The sequence below is a fragment of the Jatropha curcas genome, chromosome 4 (assembly GCF_041381405.1).
Source record: "Jatropha curcas cultivar XTBG-Jc1 chromosome 4, XTBG_Jcur_1.0, whole genome shotgun sequence".
Taxonomy (NCBI): Eukaryota; Viridiplantae; Streptophyta; class Magnoliopsida; order Malpighiales; family Euphorbiaceae; genus Jatropha; species Jatropha curcas.
This window is the reverse complement of record NC_143154.1, coordinates 6,481,047-6,494,888: the sequence shown is the minus strand read 5'-3', so window position 1 is coordinate 6,494,888 and position 13,842 is coordinate 6,481,047. Positions and strand designations below refer to the sequence as shown.

Genomic DNA, 13,842 nt, shown 5'->3' with positions numbered 1-13,842 from the left:
TCTCTCTCTCGTGCATACAATAGATGGTTGTGCCTTGTAAAGCTTGTATTTATGCAATTAAACCTAATATATACCAAGTCTTGTGTTGCAAATTCATGTATGCATATGGACTGTCTCAAACACTTCCCAGCATATAATTAATCCTCCTGGGCATTTACAGTTAGTCGCATACTTTTGTAAATTACGCGTAAACAGATGAAAATGCAATGATAAGAATGAACAAACAGAGAATGTAAATAAATTTTATTGACATTCTGAAACAATAATTAGCAAGGATGTGACTATGAACAGAGCATAGTGAAAACAAAGAATTCATATATCCAACCCCAACTAGCTTGGGATTAATGCTTAGCTGTTGTTGTCTGCAACACTATATTAGTGAATCAAACGCAAAACTAGAAATTAAATCTGCTGCCATCGCTATAGCACTTAATTGCACAACACATTGTTCATGCACAGCCATTGTTTTCTACTTTTCTTTATCGATTATCATCCTCCTTTCTCAGCTAATACCGTTTTCAAAATGAAAGAAAATGAGCCGATAAAAGTTATCAATATGATGTACAAGTCCAACATTCAAAAATATGGAAGAACAAAAATTCCAGCATCAACTTGGGATAGAACTAGAATGTAAATCGTTAAGCATATTACCCAATTAAGCTGGTTGGCTTCCTTCAGCTGCCAGTTTTAGTCGCTGGTGATGCTCTGCAACCTTGTAATCTACAACTTCCCTGAATAGCTGGGAATCCAATACACAGTCAGGACGCCCATAGACTGCTGCTTGGACACTGGCCATTAGTTTAGCTATCTCACGACCCGAGAAACCTTCTGTCTTCTTAGCAGCCTCTCGAATCACATCTTCAGAAACATCTTTTATGGTTATCTTTTGAGGCTGCTTCTTGAACATAGAGCTCCAACTTGAACCATTTTCAGCTTCATGAGACAGGTACTTGCTCAAGTAAAGATTCAGCAATTTAAAACGTTCCTCCTCTCCAGGAAGCGGGAATTCAATCACTTCATCAATACGGTCAGTGACAGCACTGTCCAGGTCACCTGGCCTGTTTGTGGCAAGGACAAGAACTATGTCCCTTGATTGATCCCCAGTTCGAAATAGCAATGCATTTAAAGCACTTCGTTGAGCTTCACTCATATGTGTACTATTACGTCTGCATTGCATCAACAACAAAACAATCAGCATAATTTGCCAAAAATAACCCCTTACATGGTCCTAAGATAACATTTGGGATTTCAAGGCCTAAACAACTAAAAGTTGCTATAACCTTGGTGTCAGTTCAAATGGTCAAGCATAGACCACAATTCGAGGTCAATTTTCCATAAAAAAGCTGACCATGCTGCACTTATGAAAGGTCATATACTATTATGAATATGACATGTCAGGATGTAATCAACTTACTCACTGAGGAAGGCATCAGCCTCATCGATAAAAAGCAGCAGGCCTTTCCGTGACTTCTTAGCCCAATCAAAAATTTGATGTATTTTTGTTACAGCCTGTGCACCTAGCGGCACAACGTCTCCTCCGGTCATCATAGCATAATCTAAACCCTAAATAGAGAAGATCCAAGGGTCAAATAGACTGACAAGAAATTTTTTCATCTACGCCCTTGACAAAGGCAGGTACAAGAACCAACAATCAATTGAACATAGTAAAATTGACAAGTTCAAATAACGTGAAAGAAAAATGAAATAAAAATCAGTTATATGCCATACCGATTTTCGGGCTATCTCTCTTGCAACCATAGTTTTACCAGTGCCTGGAGGCCCATAAAACATCATGTTGCGAAATGGAGCCTGATGCGTTTTAGTATTGGCTGTAGCTCTAGCAAGCTGCTCTATCCTTCTTTGCAAGCTAGGATGAAGAATAATATGTTGGAAACCATCCTTACTTGCCAAAGGTGATGCTGCTTCGGCTGCTGTACTGTATTTAGAAACCCTGTTCTTTACTTGAGATAATAATGGAAATCTAGCAATGGATGATTCTCGGATCAGTGATGGTTGCCCCAGTATTCGATTGATATAACCCCAGGTAACTCTGGCACCTTCTCTGTAGCAACCAAGAATACCACAGAGAGAGAGAGAGATAAAAAATTCATTAAGTACTGTCCACATAATTAACCAAGACCATGAAAGACAATGATTTCAAGAAGTTAGTATCAATTTAGTTATGTGATCAACAGGATAATATCTGCAAATGTTATAGAAGCCCCCAAATAATGGAATGGACATCTGTTTATTTGGAAGTTCTAAATGAGCACCGAGCACAAAGCGATAATTGTACAGAAGTTATAATGGATATGTAGCTGAGCAGTAAACATGGTGGTCGCCTTGATAATGATGATAGGTGGTGTTGAAGATGATAATTGTGGTGGTGTTGGCCAGAAGTGATATTGTTTTGTTGGGAATGTTAGTCTCTCCTCTTTGCCATTCCAACCAAGCTTACAGCTTGTTTATAAATGACACAAAGTTGGTCATGCTTCAATTTGAAATTATTAAAATTACTTCAAAAATTTGTTCAGTATTTGCCAAAACAACTTGCCCACATGAGTAGTAGTGCCTCAGTCTGTCTTCTTATATATAAAAAAAATTATTGAATCAGGGCAATATAGTCTGTTATTTAATGTTTGAATGCAGCAAATTAATGTTTTGCACACAATTCATACATATACAAATTATGCATGACATATTGTCGAAGTCACTAAAACAGAATGAATACAATGAAAAGGGCATTGTGCACACCTGGTTGTGTAAATTCCAGCAGCTAATGCAGTAGCTCCTCCAACAGTCATTATTAACTTACTTCTATCATTCAGCAAAGTCCTAAATCCACCTGCAAAAGCAATTTATGTTGGGGATGTTAAATGCTGTATAAAAGTTAGCAAAGTTTATTATCAAACATATATCATAGAGAAAACTCTTAAGAGTTGTGTAAGCTCATGGGCCTAACACTTGTATTACCTAGAAGGAAAACAGAAAAATCAATATATAACAGCAATCCAAGTTTAGTTTCATTCATTATATAGATGGCATGCAACCTAATTACAATATATAGTCAAGATACCAACAGAAACAATATGTATCATGTCTTGCAACAGATATCACGGCATAACTATAGAATCCTGCCAACGATTGTGAAAGTAATGTGCTAATCTGTTGGGTGCATTTTCAATGCGTTTGACTCTACTAAGCAACCAATTTAAGCTGATGCATCACTTAATTGTAACAACCGATCAATACTGTCATTGAGAAAATCATGAATTGAGAAACATTTTGGTAGTTCTTTACCTTCAATGTGACTAAAAGTTGTATTAATAGCTGCAAGCCATTTTTCTCTTTCACCATTTATTCGTTCAACTAGCATTCTCCTATTATGATCCTCAGTCAACTTTGCCTCATGGGCTCTGCCTTCAGCCTCAGCCATGGCCTTGACTCTTATTGTTTCCCGCTCTATTTCAGCTTTCTCTTTCTCAGTTTGACGTTGTTGAGCTTGGATCTGCTCCTCAGTAGCCCGTCTTGCTCGCTCTTTTCGTATAGAAGACTCCTCTTGCATCTTAACTAATTCAGTATTATGCCGCCTCTGAGCTTCATGATCTGTCTGAAAGAAATGATGATGATGATAAGAAAATGAAATACAACTTATCATATCTACATACCAATGTACCTTCTTCCAAGAATAAATATATCAAAATTAAAAAAAGGATCAACTACCAACTTGTTTGTGTGGTGCCTTCTGAGTTCTGACCAAGCACCTTCTTTTAACAAACAATTAATAGGTGTCCTGACATAACCGTGAAGCCAGTTGCTTCAACAGGCTTAGAAATATGCTTAAAAAAATAACTACAGCCTATAGCACGGATTGATTCAGCAATCTTTCCCTATCTATTGGAAAACCTATTTATAGTCAAATCATACAACAAACACGAGCATCTTGTAATCAAAATCCCAAATTTTTTTTCCAGCAAAATAAGAATGTAATGTTATCCAACCTGCATCCTCTTTCTAGCCAACTCATCCTCATATCGCAACATTTGAGCCTTTGCCTGTGCTTGTTGTTGCACTAGATTTCGTTGTTCTTCAGCCATTTTTCGCTGCTTGTCCTGCCAATTCATATGTTAATTGTACAAGTTCAAATAGGTAGATAATAAATGAGATATAATGCATGCTAGTTTAGTAACAAAAGTGATCACAAGTACTAATCAATCAAAAAAATATAGATAAATGTAAAGTAATAACATACAACTGATCTAAAAGAATTAAAAGACAAGACAATAACAGATAAAACAATAATTTGACTAAGAATACAGTGATAATAAGCCATTTTAAGACTTTGATTAGACATAATTTGCAATATAGCCACAGTGTAGCAGATATAAACATAAGAATAATCAGAAAATCCAAAAGAAAGCTCTGTGAAAATAAAGCAGCAGGACAGCTTATCACTCACGATATCTAGTTGAGCTTGTATTGCTTCGTGATGAGCTTTCTCAGCTGCCACTTCGGCTAGTCTGGTTTGCTCCTGCTTCCTCATGACATCAAAAACCTGAAAGCAGTACATATATATGTACAAACAATTCAAACTATGTTAATAAACCAAATAAAAATTAGATGCTAGTCTCAAGTTGCAGGAATTTCGTTCAACATATTTAATTTGTTCAACATAATTAAACACGTGGGCTTGGATTTAATAAGGAAGAAAAAAAAAACTCTGGTTCAATCCTTTCATTTTCTCAGGAATCAAACAAGAAAGAAAATTCGGAACTAAATTCAAAGGAGAACCTGTTTGGAATAAGGGGAGCTGTTAATTTCGCGAAGAGCTTTCGCACCTCTCTCTAATGCCTCAGGATCAAATCCCACCCCTCTTGGCTCCTCAGCTTCGGATTTCTCGTTGGATGTGTTGTCCACTTCAGATGATGTTGAAGAAGAAGACGAAGAGGAAGGGAAAGGATTGAAGCGAAATGACCCGTCGGCATACGCTCGGTCATGGATTGAGGACATGGAGCCAACTACCGCAGCCGCAGCAACTGCCACGGAGGATAATCTAGATGCCGCCATAGGTAAGATGTCTGAGTGAGTGTGTGATTTTTGTTTAATGGATCGAAATTGGGCTCATGTGCGAATTGAGAAATGGAATGGGAGGAAGGTTTTCAGGGTCTGGCGCGAGAGCATAAACCCTTGGTGCTAGGGTTTAAACGGAACTTTGTCTAAAGAAGGGATTGTATGCGTGGAGAAGAAACCAAAAGATTGGGCCCAGGTTTTGTAGGACTCGAGCACGCTTTAGAAAATTCACCGCCAGACTAGTAACTCACTATTAACTTTTATTTTGAGCGTTAAATATTTTAATTTATAAAATTATACTTATTAATCATTTTAATTTTTTAAGTTATTTTATTAATCACTCAAAGCCTAATTCTTATCGGTTGTAGGGATGAGGTTGAACGAGTACTTATTAGAGATTCATTTTTAAAGATAAGATATTAGAAATCTACTAGTTAAGCCATTAGCAGTCGTGATTACGAAGCTATTGACTTATTGTTGGTCAGCCGGTGTAAGCGTTGGTCAGCCATGTGATTGGTGGTCTCGCAAAGGTCGTCTCAATAATCAATAGTCTCTAATTACGATTATTAATTGCAAAATGAGTAGATTACTAAATCTTCTTTCTAATAATAAGTCTTTAAACATTAATGACCCTAGTCCTAACCTTAGTGATTTGAATACCCAAGAAATGAATATCGCTCATGTAGAGAATTAGCTACATAACTGGTCCATCCCGAAACGTGATGTTAATACTATTTATAAAATTGGTTCATTTGATTTTCTTTCTGATTATTCAATTAAACAAACCGAACAGTCTGTTTCATTAAGCCACATGCATGAAAATATTCAATTGTTTTCTCCCCAATCTATTATGAAGCACAAAGAAAAATATAAATTTTTGTATATAAGTATGGTTCAAGTTGCAATTAAACCCTTATTTCGAGTTGGTTTAGATATTCCTGTTTTTGCATATTTGCGAGATACAAGACATTTGAATTTTTCAAATTCCCTTTTTGCTATGATTGAATCTAATTTAGCTAATGGTCCTATCTATTTTAATTGTTATCCAAACTTTTCTTTGTCTCTTTATGATCTAAACATTTTAGATGCTTAAACTTTAACAATTAAATCTAAAAATATGAACTTTTCAAATAATACTAGATCTATAGTAGTTATATATAGAATTTACTATAAAGTAATGACAACTACCCTAGATCCTAGATCAAGACACACTTTAACTAGGAATGAAACAATTATTTTTGAAGCCAATACCCAACATACAAAAGTACACACACCTAAAAGGTTAAAATGGCATGAATTAACCCAAGGAAATTCATGGGATCTCCACGAAATTAATCATCAAGTATCTGTTGAAAATATTTGTACTTCCTCTAGTATTATAGAAGATACTGATGGAAGTATTCATGTTCAATTTCTCCCTTTAGAAAATCCTACTAGATAAATAGTTAGTTGTGAAAATACTAGATTATCTATATTTACCCGAACTCCCAATATTCAATTACAAAGTGTAGATTTTAACTGATCTATACCTAGACCTATATATCAAGAAGTAGAACAACCAGTTAACTCTTTACCTTCCTCTCTTGCGAGATCGTTGTCTTCCACAAGATCCGCTATTGAACATATATCCCAATTAAATGTTATTAGTGAAAGTGAATTTTCAATTAATAAAGAATTTCTCAGGAAAGAAATGACCAGTGATTATAATTTAGACAAGTGTCATTGATTTTTTGAAAATTACTCAAAAGAACAAAGAGATCAAATTAGAGAATTATATTATGGTTATATGAATCAATATAAAGTTAATATTCATTTCTTTCAATGGTTTTCTATTTATTCTATTGAGAATAACATAGAATACCCTTTTCAAGAAGTCTTAGTTAATCAAAAGGTAACTAAGGAATTGATAACTACATCTAACGAAGTTGTTACATCCATTCATCCTCCTCTAGAAGAAATTAAATTTGGCCATCAACATAAGATAGTTATAGGATCTCCTTTTAAAATGATAAATACAGTAGATGATGATAAGAAAAATCCTACATTAAAAGACATAAAAAATGTTCAATTCGAAAACAATTATACAAACCAAATACTCAACATAATAGCTTCACAATTAGATAGATTGGAAATCCAAACTCCAGTATCTTATACTTCTCCTATCCAAAAGCCCTTACCAATTACTAAACCAGAAGTTTCAATATTCAAACCCCATGAAATACCTGCCGAACAAATAGTTAAATTAGACAAAACAGAAGACATGTTAGAAAAGATACAAAATAGGTTAAATTATTTGAATATTTCTTCTTCTTCTAGTATTAAGGTATTAAGTAAAGATAAACAATTTGAAGAAGACGAAAAAGAATCTGACACAGATATTAGTCAATTAAAAGAACAATTTAGTGAAAATTTTATTGTTCAAAAGTGATACGAATCTGCCATCACTCATCCATGGAACTCAAGGGAGCAAGGAGAACAACATGAAAAATCCATTAGTGCTACCTAGTGGATCAATTACAAGAAGTCATGCAAAGAAATATGGAGCAACCATGGAGATCAAGAAAGCATGGATACCTCAACTTCTAATTAAGATTCGAGGACGAATCTTTTCGAGGAAAGGGGGAATGATACGAAATCGCTACCACTCAACCATAGATCTCAAGGAAGCATGGAGAACACATAAGTTTCTCACATTAATGGAAGCATATGTTGAGATGGAATCTGAAATTCCAGCATATGGCATGCCCTGGCCATACTAGAGCCTAACTTTGGCGTAATAAGTTAGCCCATTTTTGTTAGTTTTGAGTTGTAATGTTGTTAATGGGTTGGGCCACCAATAAATTGGGCCACCCTTTTAATTTTTATCCTTAGTTGGTTTGGATTAATTATTCCTTATCCTTAGTTGGTTTGGATTAATTACTCCTTATCCTTAGTTGGTTTGGATTAATTATTCCTTATCCTAGATTTGTTTAGATTTAGCTACTCTTTAGTAGATTTGGATTAGATATCCAAATCCTCAAGTTGTTATGATTTTGTTAGTCATATCCTTAGTTGGTTTAGATTTGCTAAATCCTAATCCTTAGCTAACTCTAAATCCTTTAAGGATCTGGACCTCTTAGATTAGTATAAATAGCTTGTTATTTTGTAATTATTGGACACATTATTCAATCAATGAAATAGACTTCTTCTTCATGCTTTTGGCATGTCCTTGCTTTAGAGAGAGTGTGAGATTGCATTCTTCTAATTGCATCAAGAATCAAGGTAAACTTATCAATTCTTTTGTGGCGTTTATCTTATTCTTTTACTCTATTATTGGTGTTCTTGCTTCTTTAAGCTTTGGGTGCCATAGAGAGGGATTTAGTTTGATCTTTGATCTCTTCCAAAACTTGTCATAGAGTTCATGGAATTTATTTCCATAGGGTTCCGCGTCAAAAAGATTCATAATGCACCATTACCCAAAACTAGAAATTTTTACCCTAGGCCAACACCTCCAAATGTACAATATGAAGATCTGCCATGACTCAGGCTCGATACGATGGAGAATCAATTAATGAATGGAATATAGATGGATTATCAGAATATCAAATTATAAATACTTTACAAGAAATGATTATGGCTTCATCCACCCATATGTCTAAAGGTAATACAGATCCAGCTGTAGCTCATATATTAATCTCAGGATTTACTGGTCAATTAAAAGGATGGTGGGATAACTATCTTTCCTTCGAAGAAAGACAGAAAATACTAAATGCTACTAAAACTATAGTTAAACACGAAGGTCAACAACAAATACATATGACTGTATAAGACACAGTTAATACACTAATTTTTACAATTACTAAAACCTTTATAGGTGAACCAAGAGAATATCAAGCTAGAGCCTCTGAATTGTTAACTAATTTGACTTGTCCAAAGTTACAAGATTTTAGATGGTATAAAGATGTATTTCTTTACAAAGGTATTTACTAGGCAAGATTGTAATCATGCCTTTTGGAAAGAAAGATTTATCGGTGGATTACCTAAGTTATTTGCTGAAAAGGTACGCTCTAGAATACGAGGGATATATGGTGGATTTATACCTTACGATACCCTAACTTATGGAGAAATTATTAATCATGTTAATAATGAAGGTTTAGCCTTATGTACCGATCTTAAGTTAAAGGCAAAAATGAAGAGTGAATTCCATCAAAGTAGAAAAGAATTAGGAAGTTTCTGCAGCCAGTATAGATATGAAAGTTTACATCCTCCTTCTGCTAAAAATAAGAGGAAACATAAGAAAAATCCCTATAGGAAACCTTTTAGAACAAGAACTTTTCGAGACAAAACTCTTAAAGATAATAAACCCTCTCTAATAGCTAAGAAGAATACAGTTAAAAGGAAAGGTAAAAGACAAATAGTGTGTTACAAGTGTGGAAAGGTAGGACACTATAAGTCGTAGTGCAAGATGAGAGAAAAAATAAATAATTTAGATATATCGGATAAATTAAAACAGCAAATGATGAGTTTGCTTCTCACTGATATAGACACAGATTTAGAAATAAGTGATGACCCTAAAGATTTATATAACATAGAATCTAGTTATTCAGAAAATAGTTCAAGTGATATAGATAACTGTGAATGCGATGGTCCCTGTATTTGTAAGATAAATAGTATAAATGTAGTTACTAGAGAAACAAATTTCCTTTTAGACTGTATAGATAAGATTGAAGATAAGGACGTTCAAAGGGAATATTTGTTAAAACTAAAAGACGTGATATCACACAAAGACGAAAAACAATATGAGCCCTATGAGCTAAAAGAAATATTTAATAGGTTCAATAGCAATAAAGATAAACTTTCTCCTTCTCTAGCCGACCTACAAGGAGAAATTAAAATAGTTAATAGAGAGATAGAAGAATTAAAGCAAGAACATAATAAAATTAAACAAGACATTATTCAGTTACAAGTTAATAAAATTATAGATGTTCAAGTAGAACCCTCAGAAAATAAGAAAATAAATAATTTAGCTGAAACATTGTCTTATGATGAGTTTATTAATGTAATATCTAGAGTAAGCTTTCAGAAATGGATAGTTTTAGTTAAAATAGTAGTTAATAATGATTTTCATTTAACTACGACTGCATTAGTTGACTCTGGTGTAGATCAAAATTATTTACAAGAAGGATTAATTCCAATTATATATTATGAAAAAACTAAAGAAAGGCTATACACAGCTAATGGTAGTAAGTTAAGAGTAGAATATAAATTAACAAAACCAAAAATATGTGCCGATGCTTTTTGTTTTAAAACACCTTTTATTCTAGTTAAAAACCTTACTACAGGAGTAATACTAGGAACACCCTTTTTAACTACAATCTATCCCTTTAAAGTAGATAATGAAGGATTAAAAACAATTATCTTAAATAATCAAATATGTTTTAAATTTATGCAACTAATTAGACAAAAGGATTTAAGTGCTATACAGGATATCTTTATATATAAAGAAATAAATCTAATTGAACAAAAAAAAAAAAAAACATATTCGCTATTTGAAACAAGAGATTACTAACATTAGAATTGAAAATCAATTACAACAACCTCACATACAACAAAACATTAAAGACTTTGAAGAACTGTTAAATAAAGAAGTATGTTCAAATATTCCAACTGCCTTTTGGTTTAGAAAACAACATATAGTTCATTTACCGTATATAAAAGGTTTTGATAAGAAAAATATTCTAACTAGAGCCAGAGCTATACAGATGAATAAACAATTACAAGAATATTGCTATAAAGAAATAAACGATTTATTAGATGAAGGATTAATTAGAAAATCTAAGTCCCCTTGGAGTTGTTCAGCTTTTTATGTCCAGAATGCGGTAGAAATAGAAAGAGGAGCACCTAGGTTAGTTATTAATTACAAATGGATTAGGTACCCTGTACCAAATAAAAGAGATTTGTTAAAAAGATTACATAGTGCAAATATATTTTCTAAATTTGATATGAAATCAAGTTTTTGGCAAATACAAATGCATGAATCTGATAGATACAAAACTGACTTTAATGTTCCTTTTGGTCATTATGAGTGGAATGTTATGCCATTTGGTCTAAAAAATGCCCCTTCTGAATTTCAAAATATTATGAATGATATCTTTAACAATTATCATGAGTTTTCAATAGTTTACATCGACGATGTGCTTATTTATTCAACTAATATTGATCAACACTTTTCTCATTTGAAAAAGTTTTATAATATAGTTAAGCAAAACGGTTTAGTTGTTTCTTCTCCAAAAGTTAAACTATTTCAAACCAAAATAAGATTTTTAGGACATGACATTTTTCGAGGTACTATTAAACCGATTGACAGATCAATTAATTTTACTAAGAAATTTCCAAACTAAATTACTGATAAAAATCAATTACAAAGATTTTTGGGATGTTTGAACTATGTTGCTGACTTCATGAAAGATATTCGAGTCTTATGTCAACCACTGTTCAATAGGTTAAGAAAAAACTCTTCTCCCTGGTCTGAAAAACATACCCAGCTTGTTAAAACCATAAAATCGAAAGTTAAGAGCCTTCCTTGCCTTTCTATACCAAATCTCGATTCATTTCTTATAGTAGAAACAGACGCCTCAGATATAAGCTATGGAGGTATTCTCAAACAAAAATTATCAAATCAATCTTTTGAATCGTTAGTTAGGTACCATTCTGGAGTATGAAATGATACACAAAAAAATTATTCAACTATTAAAAAGGAATTGCTTTCAATCGTTTTATGTATTACAAAGTTTGAAGATGATTTAATTAACAAAAATTTCCTTTTACGAATTGACTGCTCAGCAACCAAAAATGTTTTAGAAAAGGATGTTAAAAATATTGTTTCAAAATAAATTTTCGCTAGATGGCAAGCCATTTTATCGTGTTTCGATTTTGAGGTTGAAGCCATCAAGGGTAATTCTAACTCTTTACCTGATTTTCTTACTCGCGAATTTTTGCAGGGAAACGATAGAAACAAATAAGTTTTTCCCTTTATCTGAAGAATTTGCTACGCAAAACTTAATGGGCACTCCCATTAAGAATAAAATTACAAGAGAAAGTTATGGAAAAAAGAGTGTGAGTATTTCTTCTCAATTACCAGGCCCTTCAACAATGCAATTACCAATACCAGCTTTTGCTTCAACTACTTCTGCTACAAATAAACCAACCAATTACCATGACGCCCTTACCGGTGCATCATCATCTTCTACAATTAATTATCCTTATGTTAAAAAGGATATAGAAATACCAATTACCTACATCGAAAAAGAATATACCAAATGTTCAAATTTTTTAGAAGTCGCTCAAAAGGTATTTCCTTCTAATTTCCATTTTGTTCCCGAGTCGCTTTCAAAAAATAAAAAGTTTTATGAATTTATATTAGTTGATACAGACTCTATAATTCTGGAACATATTCATGATCCAGAAGATGTTAAAAAAGTTTTATATTCAAAAGTTCAAATAAAAAAGGTTTTTTCTCTCTCTGACTGGAACCAGAATCTATTCACTGAGAGAAAATTTAGTCAAAACTTTGTACCAAGCTCTTTCAACTATGAGGATTCTAAAAAAGCTTGTTATAATGTGTTTTATTTAAGAAATCATAATCATTCGTGGTTCATGATGATTCCACGAGGTTCAATTACAAAATTTCCTTATTGGTTTCAAGAATGGTTCAAGTATTTGTGAATACCCAAATTTTGAGGCTCAGAAAGCCTGTTTTCCCGGACTGCAAACAGTCCGGCAGGACCGGAGGCTATTTCGGAAGTTCACCGAAAATATGTCAATATGGTACTTAAAACGTCCAGAATGTCGCGAGGATCGCGGAACAGGTCCCGGAATATTTTTCGGAGGTCCAAAACTCCCAAAAAGGCTCCCGGAGTGAGGCACGGTGTCAACACCGGTCACGGCGGCGCCTGCCGCCGGTCACGGCGGAGCCGGCCGCTGGCCACGGCGGCAGCAGCCGCCCAGCTTGGGTGAGGCCTGCCGCCCAGCGCGCGCGGGGCCTGTCGCCCTGCGCGGGCGAGGCGTGCCGCCCAGCGCGCGCGGGGCCTGTCGCCCCGCGCGGGCGGGGCCTGGCCCCCCACCCCCCTGGGCGGCACCTGCCGCCCAGCTTGGGCGACACCTGCCGCCCAGACCGGGCGGGGCCTGCCGCCCCACCGACTGGGCGGCAGCTGCCGCCCCACCGACTGGGCGGCAGCTGCCGCGCTCCCAGGCAACACCCCCCGCCCAGCGTGGGCGGGGCCTGCCACCCCCCGCCGAGCCAGGCGGCACCTGCCGCCCGGGACCCGAAAATGGCCTATAAATAGGCCATTTTCAGCCATTTTTTGACACCTCCTGTCTGTGTTGACGGACGAATCCTTCTCCCTCTCACGCTCCTTGCGTTTTCTTTACCGCTTTTTGCATTTAATTTAATTTTTATTGCATTTTTATTGTGATATTTGGACATTAAAATTAAACAAATTAAAATTAATTAATATTTCCTAAGCAAGGAGCTTAATCTGGAGTTAAGAAGCGATCGTCGATTAAATCAGGTATGTAAACAAAACTCTGCCTATTTAATTTTAGCACTTCATGCATATTTCTCTTCTACTCTTAATAATTCTACAATTGCATAAATGCATCCACGTCATTATTTTTTGGTAAATAAACTGCCTTAATTAATTTGATTAAGCTTAAATGCCCGGTTAATCAATAATCGTGGTATTAAAGCCTTAAATCCGATAATATTGGTTAAAAGAGCCTAGTTAATTAATA

General features: G+C 34.8%; 1 protein-coding gene across 1 annotated transcript; it reads right to left on the bottom strand.

Annotated features, from left to right (window-relative positions):
* Positions 1-396: 396 nt before the first annotated feature.
* Positions 397-5,247, bottom strand: LOC105637318 (uncharacterized). Its single transcript, XM_012220751.4, has 8 exons — positions 4,792-5,247; positions 4,460-4,555; positions 4,002-4,112; positions 3,301-3,610; positions 2,755-2,845; positions 1,729-2,062; positions 1,415-1,563; positions 397-1,166 (listed from the first exon to the last, which is right to left on the bottom strand). Exons 1-8 carry the CDS (start codon positions 5,065-5,067, stop codon positions 656-658), a joined length of 1,878 nt encoding a protein of 625 aa, XP_012076141.1. The 5' UTR covers positions 5,068-5,247; the 3' UTR covers positions 397-655.
* Positions 5,248-13,842: the final 8,595 nt, after the last annotated feature.